This window comes from Taeniopygia guttata, chromosome 4 (assembly GCF_048771995.1).
Source record: "Taeniopygia guttata chromosome 4, bTaeGut7.mat, whole genome shotgun sequence".
Taxonomy (NCBI): domain Eukaryota; kingdom Metazoa; phylum Chordata; class Aves; order Passeriformes; family Estrildidae; genus Taeniopygia; species Taeniopygia guttata.
Genome location: NC_133028.1, coordinates 52,636,370 through 52,649,405, shown reverse-complemented (window position 1 = coordinate 52,649,405; position 13,036 = coordinate 52,636,370). Strand labels below are relative to the sequence as shown.

Genomic DNA, 13,036 nt, shown 5'->3' with positions numbered 1-13,036 from the left:
AAAATTTAAGGCAATACTTGGGATTATAAGAATTTCAAAATTTAAAACAGTAATAATCCTCACTGGTTAGGATCTAGTAAATCTTTGCAGTACTGTAAGGTTAGCTGGCATGTCTACAGCAGAACTCTCTGAGAGATTTTGAACCTTGCTAAATATTGTTGATCTTCAAAGACCTATTATGAAGTGATTGCATTTTTTAAAACTGTCTTTTTTTCCATTTAATTTGTTCAGACTTGGCAGTAACTAATTATTGGAGTATTGCAAACTGGTTGGAGACAGGCTTATCTTAGCACTTCTTGATTCATACCTGGATAGCATGATCTGATAGAAATCAAAGCAAAAGGTGTGCTGTCTTTCATTGCAGATACCGTATTTGCTATATGCATAGAAATTTGCATTATGTTTTACAAAAATCTTGTAATGTAAAAACTGAAAAACTGTTTTGGTTTGTCTAAGAGTCCTATGTGAAAGCAATGGAATGTTCTCTGAAATTCCATGTAATTTTGGTGCTTCTTGTTTGCAGTGATTTGACAGCACTATAACCCTCAGTGAAACCTGCATTTGTGCATACTTGGATGCATTCCCATGTTTCTCATGTTTTTCTCCTGATCGATGGAATAGTCAGTCCCCTTGGGGATGGTCACACCTGTTTGTCACTGTGGTTCCAGAGTAATGCATCTAAATTTGTTGTGTCTATGTAGCACCTCAGTTCATAGTACATTTATGTGTGATAGCTGAACCGAGTTGTAGCTGTGTTCTCATGCTGTGCTCAAGAGACAGCTGGGCTTTTTGCTGGGCTTTACAAAGTGTTTTCAAGTGTGATGTGACTCAGCTGTACCGCAGCTGATCGCTGGAGCTATGCTGGATATCATATGTTTTCTTCCCAAACTGAGACTCAAACCAATAGGGACTCAATTTCTATGGAAATAGCTGTCATAAAGTCAATTCTGTAGCTCATTGTAGCCTGTAAATTAGGTAGAATAGATGGTGGAAAGCAGGTTTTTTTCTACTTGTTATCCCTTTGCTCTCTGCCTAACTGCTGCTGTTGATTAAGTTTAATCCCAAAGCACATCAGAATTAAAAGAATTTGCATTTTTATAAATCTTCTGAAGAACAGCCTTTTCTCCTCAGTTCTATGGTGAACATAAGTTGTTATTCTCAGTGGGGTTAATGCCTGAGTTAAGGGAAACAATCACATGTAAATTGTAAATCTGACTGCAGTGTTCATGGCTGTTGGAGGCTGTTCTGGATGTATGCTGTGACAAAATGTCTAAACATCACTTTTATTTTCATAAGGTCTCAGAGTAATCTGTACAGACTATAGCAGACAGAGATAAAAAGTTAATTTATGATGTTTTATATTTTAAACTAAGTAACAATAAAGATGAAAAAGCAATTAGAAAAAAAAAAACATCCAATATGCTATCTCCTAGACAAAATATAATTCATGAGGATGAAAGCTACAGCTCTACTGGACAGTAGAGTTTTGATTCCTTTAAAATAGCTGGAGCAGTAAGTTTTGCTCCTTGATTTAATGTGACCATTTAAAGTAATTGTCAAGCATTTTCTCTTTGGAATTTGCAGTTAAGCAGAGCACCACAAGTGGTCACCATACTGTCACTTGTAGGGAATGGAATAAGAAAACAGTCACAAAAAATAACTTTGACATGTTTGCAGTCAAAACTGTGAAATTTTTTTTGATACTCTCCCATTCAAAAGAGGAATGTTTTGGAAAACCAATGTCATGTTTCAAGATGTATCAATATCAGCCTTTACTGACTCCCTAAATCTAAGTAACTGGCTACTTTTTTCCTACTATCTGCCTTTCAGTGGGGAAGACTTAAGTCCTTTTCTTTGTTTTACATTCCTTACTTTTTTTATCTTACATTTCACTTTTCTGTTTTATTTGTAATATTTTTACTTGCATCAGTTATCAGCTGATGTCTGTTGTCTTCCTATTTCTGCACCTTTTGGTGACTTGTTACAAACATAGTAATAAAATAGTAAGTATTCAAACCATGGCATTCTTGTACCAGAGCTAGTTTGAGATATAAACTATGTCTGAACTTTTTCCTGTGTGAAGAAATAGACAGGAACAATATCTTTATTGGTCATGGTCTAATGCTTTTTACTATGGTTGTTGAAATATCACAGTCAGTAATCTCAATAATTGAAGCAAATGCAATGATTGAGAAAATATCCTTCCATGTAGTTTTTCCCTCTGTCCCCTCAAAACACACACAGATACACACAGGTACTTCAGAGAGAGGGATGCAATGAATGTTCCTGGCAGTGTTGCTGTTAATGCAGCCAACAGCTCTTCCTGCCTTTCCACTAATTAGATGAAGCCAGGGAATAAAAGTTTTTCATGCTCTTATCTGTGTCACCTACAAATTTACTTTTGTGCTGTTTATTTTAATAAGAAGCAATAACAATATGCAGAATGGTAAGAAATGATGCACATTAATGCTCTCACTTTAAAAAAGTCACCTATAAGTAGTTTGGCTGATCCTAAAAATATTTTTAAAATAAATTATTTGGTCCGTTCTTAGTCTTTAGAGGGACAAAGGGTTTTTGTTGTTTTTTTTTTTTTTTACCTTGTAAAGAAAAATGATAAGGAAATAGCTATTTACAGTCTTTTTATTACATAATATCTTTGAGAAGGGGGAGTTGACTCCTCTCAGATACACAGAGAAAGGGCAGAAAGCAGGACTGTGTCACATATGGAAAAAGTCAATAATTATTCAATTTCATTAGGAAGCCTCTGAAAGATGGTAATATTGTCTTGTAAAATGGCAAGATCTCAAGGAAATTTCAGGACTTGAAAAAACTTTTAAAATTACTTTAAAATGTTGCCTTATAATAGTAACCATCCCTAGGAGTAATGCTGTGAGGGTATTAGGAGGCTGCTGTGTAAATAGATGTCCAGGTAACTCACTTCTTTGTTCTGAAACAATGTTAAAGCATGCTGCCTGACTTGTAAAGATCTTTCATTTTCTATTTTGCTATACTTGAGAAGAAAGAAGAGGGATTTTGTTTCAGATTTTCTTTTCCAGTACCTGGACATCTAGAAATTTTCAGGTTTTCCCATTTTATTAGTTAGCTCCCTAAAAGTAAATAAAAAGGATTACTATGTCAATGTGGAGTCAGAACTTGGATATGCTAAAAATGAATCACACCACATATACATAGTTAAAGGAGCAGCTCTGGGAAAGGAAAGAATTTTGTTATTCCAACCTTTCTAGCTTTCCCAGTTTAGTTGTTGCCTTAATGAATATTTTGATTTATTATGTTTTTTTTTTCTCTTCTTTTTTAAAATATGTATTTGTGAATCCACACAGAAAAAACAGAAATGTTAAATTTGATCAGATACACAGTTTAATGATGGGGTTGCTCCAATCACTATGTTACTTGAACACCCAGTTCTTGAACACATCTATGATTGTAACTTGAAAAATTCATGGAGCTTATGAGCAGTAAAAAGTAGTAAAATAAGACAGTAGATACATCATAATGCCTGTTTTCTAAACATGTAAAAGTGAACTGGGTAGTGGACTAGTAAATTCAAACCTCAAGAAGACAATTTCTGTCAGAACTAGGATTTCCTTTTCTATGAACTCACTATTAACTTGGTTAAATTTGGGCTCAAGTGTTTTGTACAAGTGAAGAAATCAGTCTGTATTCTATTTTCCCCCAGCCCTTATTTGAAGAGTTGTAATAGTGGAGATAAGGATCACTCAGGTGTTTACTTCTTTCTGCTGTTTACTCAATGTAGTGATGTGCATATCTTGCCTTGAATCAAATGATATGAGAACTTGAGAGTCAGTTAACTTGAAACTGAATTTAAACAAATTCTGTTTTACTGTAATACATACCTGTCAGTAGCATTCAATTATAGTTTGTAGATCTTGAGCAGTTTGAGTTCAAGGTAAGCATTTTTTACAGACACAACTGAAAAATTAAACTGAATCAGTAAGCAGGAAAACATAGATCAATGCAATAAAGAACTTTGCATTCTACTTCCCCTCCTGTGTGCCTTTTCCTGCCTTACCCCACATATTTACAGTTATTCTATCAAATCCCTTCTCTTGGAAATTAAATAGTGTGCTCAAGGGCTTGATGAGGATCAGCAAGCTTAGTTATCAGTTTCAAAGAAGTATCAGAATCTGGAGTTTTTGTGTCAAAGCAGTTAGATGTCTTTGCTGAAGCCTGTCCAGAGATTCCATGCAACACTTCCAAAAATTATTGAGATACAGAGGGACAAGGATGGGAAAAGCAGAAACCAGTGCAATACCCAAGAAATGCTTAGGATTTGCTAACATGTTTCTGTTGGGGCAGGCAGAAGTCATCTCAGGCTTGTGATCTGCAAGTTTGCATATTCCTTAATGGTTTTAAAAAAGTAAATTATTTCTTTGCTGTGGGAGTAGTGCTGGTATTTGCTGGAGTCCCTGCAGCTGCTCAATGCTTCATCCCTGTCTGCCTCAGTACCATCCTTCGTGTGGGCCCCACCATACCACAGAGTTGGACTATCTGAGTCCACCCTCTGTTTAAGAGAAAGATAAATTTATAAAGCATATAATAGGAAGGAAATCAACCTCCCAGTGTGAATAGCACCATAATAAATCTATTTCTTACCAGCTCTCCATGCATGAGTTTTGAATGTATCTGGATGTTTGGAAGCCTCACTGGGAAGCCCAGTGAGGAAAACCATGACTCACCTATGCAATGTTATTTTGTTTTGCAGGAAAAGGCTCAGTGCTTTCAGAAGGCTCTTGCTTCCCAAGCAGACAAATCCACACAGACAGAACTCGTAGGCCATGATGTAAGTAGCTGTATCAAACAGTATTTTTTATTGTGTTTGTGGGTGTTCAGACTTCTGTCAGCTGGTTTGCCTCTGCTGTTGTGTCCATGCATGGATTTGGTGATTCTAAAGTACCTTCAGAAACATGAGAAGATAATTATAACTGCCTGCCAGCACACCAATGCCCTGTTAATTTTAGGCTTTATGAAGAGCTGAGAATTTGCATAAATGAATGTGGATGGTATGTATTAGTGCTTTGTAATTTTTTTCAGTATTTATTTGCACACTTACTGACAGTTAATGAGGTTATTATGTTTAGAATTGTCATATGCTGTCTAAACAAGATTTGAAATTTGAAAGATAATGGAATAAGTACAGTTATCCCAAGTGATGTTAAAATTCTGTTTCCTAAAGAGCATCTGCCAGAATTTCTCATAGAATGTGTATTGATAATATGTGTCCTCATGCAAGAATACAGTCAATGAAGATTTCTTAACTACAGAAATATTATTTCCCCAGTTAATCTAGCTGGAAATATTCTGTGTGTGACGTTGCTTGAATACATGTAGGAGATTCTCACACATGAACCTCTTGAATAATCTTTGTGGGACATATAGCACAGCTCCATTCTGGGACTTGTGCTAAGTCTAATAATAATTCTTAAAAACCGTTCTGCGAAGTAGTGTTATGGTTGTGCATTGGTATAGATCAACATGCTGATTCAAATTTATGGAAAGACTTCTGGAATTAAAGCAGGCTTTGAAACCTTCCTTTTGGATTTGTGTCAGTGGAGCATTAAAGTTTTGTCTTCTGAGAATAGAAACATCAAAATTTCACATTTCAATATGAGAGGTTTTATCTGCACTAACTTCATTTTTGTGGTTTACCAAACATGAACCCTTATGTTCTGTGAAGTCATGTCTGGTGGAATTTACTGAAACTCTGCAGTGTGTATATGTTACTGCTGAAAATTCCAGAATACTTAAAAACATTTTTCTATATTGCAATACCATATCCACTTCTTCTGTGACCAATTGTCCTTCACAATACTTTTGTATACATTAGATGACAAATAAAATTCTTCCACTGAAAATTGAAACAGTAAATATGTAAAGTTTGGGAGATTTTTTTGTGTTTTTTATTTTTGGGTTATGTTGTTTGCTTGGGGTTTTTTTAAAGCAAGTGTGATTTATGCATTTGGTTGTTTTCTCCCACATCAAGTATGTGGTACTCATGCTGCAGGGATTCATGCTGTTAGCAGATTATATCTTTTCCCCCTTTTTCCAGTCTGTGTTCCATTGGAGTTTGGTGGGGAGTTAAAAATTACATTAGAATCTTCTTTCCCAAACAGGTACAGTTTTCTGGCTGAGATTTGAGTGTTAAATGTCATAATAACAACAATAAGTAAAATAAATCATTTTCTTTAGCATCATTCTCTTCAATTAGTGGAACATAATTCTCAGACTTCCCTGGTAAAATTCCTACCTTGTCACAGTTTCAGTAGTGTATTATCTCATACAGACTGTTGCAGTGTAAGAATAAAAGTGTTGCATGTTTTTCTATGGAACAACACTTCACCTGTATTTATGTGGTAAAGAGTTCTTGTAAAAATTCTGTTGCAAGGGATTGATAGAGAAATTAGAATGAATTTACAGAAATAACACAAGCCTGCTATGATCACAATGGGGGGAACTCAGTGAGGAGGAATGTGCAAATAGTGTTAACACTTTTTGTAATATTCTTTAAACTTCTTGCTCTTTTATTTATCAGATTGTGCAGCTTTTCAGTGAAGGATAGCTATTAATGATTAGTTTAGCTGTGTTTCTGATGAATCCAAGTGTCAATTACATTTACATTCTTTGCTTTTGAATGAGATTTTAAAGAGCAAGTTGTAACTGTTGCAAGTAGTAGCTGTACATCATTTTATTCAGGATGTCAGTAAGTGTGTACAACTACAAGAATATCATGCTAATATGAAATTTGATTAAATAGAAAAATATAAAACAGATCAGAGAATACAAGATGTATTTTTCACCCCATTAGTTGCTTATTCTGAGAATAGTATGCATTCAATACTCCAGATCTGGTTTAAGAGGTAAGCAGAAAATTTAACTTCATTTTGTCATTACAAATTTGCTGCTTTAATTTTAAAAACCAAGCAACAACAACAACAGAAAAGTCCTCACATTTTTGTTTTTCTTTAATTCAAATTTAGAAGTTAATAGTCGCTGTATAAAAGTGGTACTAGGAATTTGCATAGCATTATTTCATAAATGTAATACAAATATTGATATACACTACACAGTGTAATAATTCAGAAATGCTTAAAACAATGCTTGTATGAGTGGTTTGTTTTATATTCTCATATATTCTTTTGTTTCACTGTGTAATCTTAAGTTACCTGTTTAGCAGTTGAAAAAACTGAGACAGGTTAGTCTCCAAAATAAAGCAATGCTTTTTTTTTTTGCTTCTTTCTTTTTTATATTTTTTTTTTTTGACTTCTGGACATCCTCTAGAGGTTGAGACAGTTCTTTAGCCTTGGAGTTCATTTAGATGTGTCATTAAAAGTAAATGGAAGTTCTGACTTTGACTTAGATGAGGAATTAATGCTTTTGTCCGTAGGGTGTATAATAATGAAAAAAAGCTGGAGGCGAGTCTATATTTAGGAAGGAGTGGGTGAAGAAGGAGGAAATGCAGTGTTTCACAGAGAGGAAATGTTCTTGGTTTTGTGGCCTTCTCTGAAAAGGCATAAACAGTATTGAATGAGTGTTTTGGGTAAGTGTATGAGCAGTTAGCAGAATGGAACTTGTTACAGTGTATTTTATTTCAGCTATAAAATAATTACAGAATCTGACTGTCAAGGTGTTTCAGTAAAGTTTGGATGATGTCATGTCCTGCAACAGCTTTGAAGTGTTGGATAATATTTCCGATACAGCTCTGATTTTTTTCCCCATACAGTACACAGAGATTTTTCAGCAAAAAATTGCTTTAGACTAGTGTTTTAGTAAGCAAGTAGAAGATAAAGTCTGTAGCAGTAAAGATAATGTTTCTCATAAAGAACTGTTTGAACTGGAAAGCAAACTGCTAAATGTCTTTTCTCTATTAAAACGGTCTAATGCAAAACTTAATTACGGAAGTAAAACATAAAGTTTAAAGTAATTTCTGATAAGGACAGAAGAGGATCTGCCATGATGAGAAATGCTACAGTGTCCTTAAGTGATGAACATGACAATTTTGCTACTTGAGGAAATTGAAAGTAAAATATCAGCATGACTATTGTATGTATACCAGGGAAGACATTGGAAGGGATTCAGGGTTTCTATAAAGGCTAGTTGCTTTCTCGTGCAGCATGTTAAGGAATGCTCATTGTATGAAAGAACTAAATTTATTCTGTTTTCCAATATGTTTACTTAGAATCATTTAAAAGATGTTGGGAGTCTTGCAGAAAGAGCCATGTGTGCAACAGATTGATGTCAAGGCTGCTAAATAATAAATTATTAATGTGTCTTCAATAATCAATGCCAGTTTAGCCTCCTTCCCCTTCCTGTGCTTGCAAAGTTTTGTTTTATTGAGAGGTCAAAAACGAATGTCTTTCATGTTGGTCAGAAGAGGAATAGATGCAGTCAGATAGCACTGGGACTGATTGCAAGTTCATCTTAAGGGATACAAATCTAATATGGCTGCCAGCAAAATAAGCAGTCCAGATTATTGTGCAGGCATCATACAAGCACTCTGCAGCATGAGCCACTGCTGATTAGTTTTCATTAAAATGTGTCTCAAAACAGAATCAACCAATCACAGGACAATTCTTATTTCTGTCACCAAAGTACAATTCAGCACCACTTTGTCAATCTTTATCAGCCTTTGGATTAAAAGAGTTTGTACTTAATTTTATTCTTCACAAAGTAGAAATTCCTAAGAGCTGACATGATTTCTGCAGTGCCTTTTCTGTGTTTGCCTTCTGCTTATGTTATAGTTTTCATATCTGAGAACTGCTATTCTGTTTGTTCTTTGTCTTTCATACTGAGATTGAAGCCGATATAAACAGGCTTTGGACTGGTCCTAAACTTATTCCCCATTTAATGAGCATTCTTTCCAGTGTAGTGGTCCTTACATTTTGGATGATGCTTCTGATGTCGCAGACAACAAACTTGTTTACTGCTGCTGTCAATCTGCTGCATTTTAGTTTGCACAGCTACAGAAAAAAATACCTTTCTTTAGTGATCACCAGCACTGTGTTTACAACAGTGCTGTGGGATAGATAAAATTCAGTCTTTTATCACCTGTGCCATCATGCAATATTAAAATCCATACTGATACATATTTCAGGGTATTTGTTTTGTAGCTTGCTGTACATTACCTTGGACAGCATGCCTCCCTTAACCTCTCAAAACCTGGGCACTGCCTTCTACAGAGCCTCTGTGTTTGATTGGGAAGAAGTGGAAGACAGGGAGGTGGGTGCGCTAACTGCACCTTCCTCTGTGCTCCTGTTCATCCCCAGCAGCCAGCCAGCCAAAATGGTTATGGATACTGTAAGGGGACTGCATTGCATTGTGACCTCTCCTTCAGGAAGGCAGGGAACAGAATACTGAAGTAGTTGAACTTCCTGAACTATCCAGTCTAATCTAAATATTTTCCTACCCTAAGTATTTGTGTAGTTTGTTACAGCCTGAAATTAGTTGTGTTTTGCCACCTAAACTAGAAAATATCTCCTACTGCCTCTGCTCCTTCCCTTGGAGTCTGATGTCTATCTGCTGTTGTATTTTACTCCTAGGTTATTTTTCTCCATCTATTTAGTCTCCATTTTTCTCCATTTATACAGGGAAATAATAAAAACTTGTGCATAATATATCTTTCTCTAATGCGAAATTACTTTTTTTAGAAAAAAAATTTAGAAATCAAACCAACCATTAACGATTTCAGTATTTGCTTTGATTGTATGTCTGTGTACCTATTCATATCTGGATATCCAGGTTGTTCTTGATATGCTGCATCCTTTCCAACCACTTCTTTTACCATTCATTTTCTCTCCTTCTCATGTCCAATTTCCATTTTTTACTATACAACTTCAAAATATCATTTCAAAATGTATGTTTTTTGGGGTGTGTTATGTGTGCAAATGATCAAAATTTGATGATGTCAAACTAGGAAGATACTTCTTTTGGTTTTAATGATTGCCTTCCACCAACCCTCATGAAGCACATTACTTCACCATCAAACCTGTGCATACTTGGTGTGTGAATTACATTGAACCACTAAGCTGTGAACAAGAATGAATTGTTGCACCTGCTCGTGAAGGGAAAAATGGTTCAACTTAACTGCTGCCAAATTCACTGGAGGATAAATGCTTGTGCTGAGGGTTTGGTGTGTGTGGTGCTATATGAAAAGTGATAACAGGTTTTCACAGAATCATTAGCTGTAAATGGGTTCTGGAACAGAAACTGAGGTGTGTGTATGAAAAATACGCTTTCATTCTGTGGCTGATTATCAGCAGGGTACCCTGCATTTAATTTTGCCATCTTCAGGAGTAAGGAACAATGAAATTTGCATTCTGCAATGATGCTTAATTGAGATGAATGATCTTCAGTTTTGATTTGTGGATGCAAGTGGGCTTCTGGATACTTGTATAATTAAGCTCTGTGCTGTTTAAATATTTGTAGTAATATGATGATGATATTCTAACAGTTTCTTCACACACCTGAAATTAATATAATACTAGTAGTTTCTGGATCTTTAAAAACCACTGTTTTCCAGTAATACAGTTTTAAATAACAGTGCAGTGGTTTTCTTGCCTTTTAAAATCTTTCCATGTATTCAATATTTTTCTCTCATAACCTTCTGTCTTTTTATCTGCAGCTATTCTGCTGCTATCTTGCTTTGAAAGTACAATAAAATATGAGATACTTTGGAGCATTGACCATACTTAGTAATTTTGCTTAGATGTCTTGGGGTGGGGGAGAGGAATAGGGGAAGAAGCAAAGGAAGCTGTTTAGATATTCCTAATTTTTTATCCTGGAAGTTTTGTTGGGTTCAGACAGAATTCTTCACACTTTTTCTGCTTTAGCTCCATCACTGTCTCCTCCTTAGACTTTTCCAGAAGTTTGCTTTTTCACTTAAATTTATCCATCTAGACTTTTTGTCTAATTTCTTACTTAAATTTTTGTGCTGCACTTACGAGTGCAGCAAAATTTATTTGCAGTAGTGTATTTTCAGTATGTTCTAGTTGCATTTCTTTTGTAAAGAAAGCAGTTCGTGACTACTCTCAGTAGGAACTAAGTGAGCAGCTATCCCTAGAATTAATAGCATGTTTTTACTACATCCACTATGACCTGTTACAGTAAAGATAGAAAGCAGTAGGACACTGACAAACAGGATATTTGAATAGGTTTATTTGATTGAAATAAAAAAGCTATCCATCAGATTATACCTTACTGGCTCTGTTGTTGAATACTAGCAGTGTCTTACTTGTAAGGGCAGAAAATAGCAGCACTAAATACATTGTCCAAATATTGTTCAAAAGAATGAACTGGGAATTTAATAAAATACACTCAATAATCAAAAATTCTAAAAAATAGCAGCATTTTATGATAGGTGTTGAGTATATTTTCTGAAAAAGGAGAAAAATTTTATTTCATCTTGAAGAAAAGATCAACAAACAAAATTGAGAAATGAGGCATGGATAACCACTTCATTATAAGCAATGTGTATGGGTTCTGCTACATTAGTACATTAGCCACTTAGGGTCGCAGCTTTTTATTACAGACTGATCTACTTAAGCAGTTTTACTGTAATGTGGAAATGTTTTAATGTTGTGTGCATGTTGCATGTAGATTTCCTCTGTTCGCATAGTTCAATCTGGTGACCTTATTCCAGGTCTTATGTACAACAGCGTCTGTTGTACATAAGGGTTTTCTGACTGGAACAGTGTCATGCACAAGCTGACCAGTCATATTCCTGTTTTTCTCTGCATTGTCACTTAAATCATTGTTGTGTTGATCATTAGTGTGAAAGAAGCTTTATTATTACATGCTGCCTGCATGACTGCATGAAGCAGAAACAGTAATTCTTCATTTACTTTGTGTTACCATCAAATCATGCATCACTAAGATTTCATTTAATTTCATTTCTTTTTTCTTTTCTTTCTTTTTTTTTGTTTGTTTGTTTTGTTTCTTTTTAAAGGCCCTGTGGAACTCTCCATGTTCTGAAGGCTTAGTTTACAAACCTATCAGCATCTCATTGGTTCCATCATTATTAAATTAAAAAGCAACATCTGGACACTCTGCACTTACGGATATAATTAAATACTGCTGTATATGAAATGAGCTGCAAGTTACCATTGCTGGCAAAATTCTACTACTTAAGATAATATTTGTATTATAAACAGTCAAACATCACTTTTTTTGGCAGTATCTTCATTATTAAATGTATCTATGAATAAATTATTAGTAAGCTATGACAAAGTTATTATTTGAAATAAAAATTATTCTTACCATTTTGTGCACTTAGTCATCCATTGGTGAGTCACTGCAATTAAGAAAATGTAAGAAAATCCTTCAGTCATGCCTGTCTCTCGAGGTTGAAAAACTATGTCTTCAAGATCTGGAAACCTGAGGAAACCATTATTTTTTAAAACCTGTATTTTTCCTTTTCCAGTAATAACACTGTTGCACTGACTGTGAGTACAGGGTCAGGACTTTCAGTATGTGGTCTATCTGATAAATGCTCATAATGATGTACATAATTCTTACATGGGATTCAAGAACCATTTCTGTAGGGTATTTGGTAAGCTTTTAGAAGGCCAGAATTTACCCACCTTTACTCCAGGAAACAGAAGAGCTGATTCTAAAAACATACACTTATTTTTTTAATCCATTAGAATCATAGCTTTGCTGTACTTTCTATCTAATTTTCCTGTGGTTTCCAAGAGACGTTGCTAAGAGAGGAATCAATGGGGGCAAAGCAAACATCATGTTTGCTGCATGTGGCTGTGCTGCTCGAGTGGATGGTGGTTGTTGTCCAGAGGGGTGGGTTGGAGGTGGGTGGGGAAGGACAATTCCAAGTTTAGGGCTTTATTAAGCAAGAAAACAGTGAAATTCACCACTGTCAGTTGCTTCTGTGTAACCTTACCCAGGAAGGACTTCATTCGCCAGGATGTGCCCTATACCCACCTTACCAGGTAAGATAAGAAGGTGATTGTACCAGCAGTATTCTTTACCCTTTTCTGCCAATTTATTT

The 13,036-nt window shown here is 35.2% G+C and overlaps 1 protein-coding gene across 11 annotated transcripts in view; it reads left to right on the top strand.

The window, feature by feature from the left end:
• The window catches only part of CCSER1 (coiled-coil serine rich protein 1), a 617,316-nt gene that overhangs the window by 373,679 nt on the left and 230,601 nt on the right, over positions 1-13,036 (top strand). For 9 of the 11 annotated variants that reach the window (XR_012055746.1, XR_012055747.1, XM_072928594.1 and 6 more), the window contains one exon: positions 4,745-4,822. Coding sequence is in view for 9 of the 11 variants with exons in the window: in XM_072928594.1 (XP_072784695.1) it covers positions 4,745-4,822 (78 nt within the window). In the remaining 2 variants the exon portion in view is untranslated. Of the gene's footprint in view, positions 1-4,744; positions 4,823-6,088; positions 6,781-11,980; positions 12,303-13,036 lie in introns of those variants that run through there. The other 2 variants (XM_072928599.1, XM_072928600.1) reach the window with 2 other exon arrangements.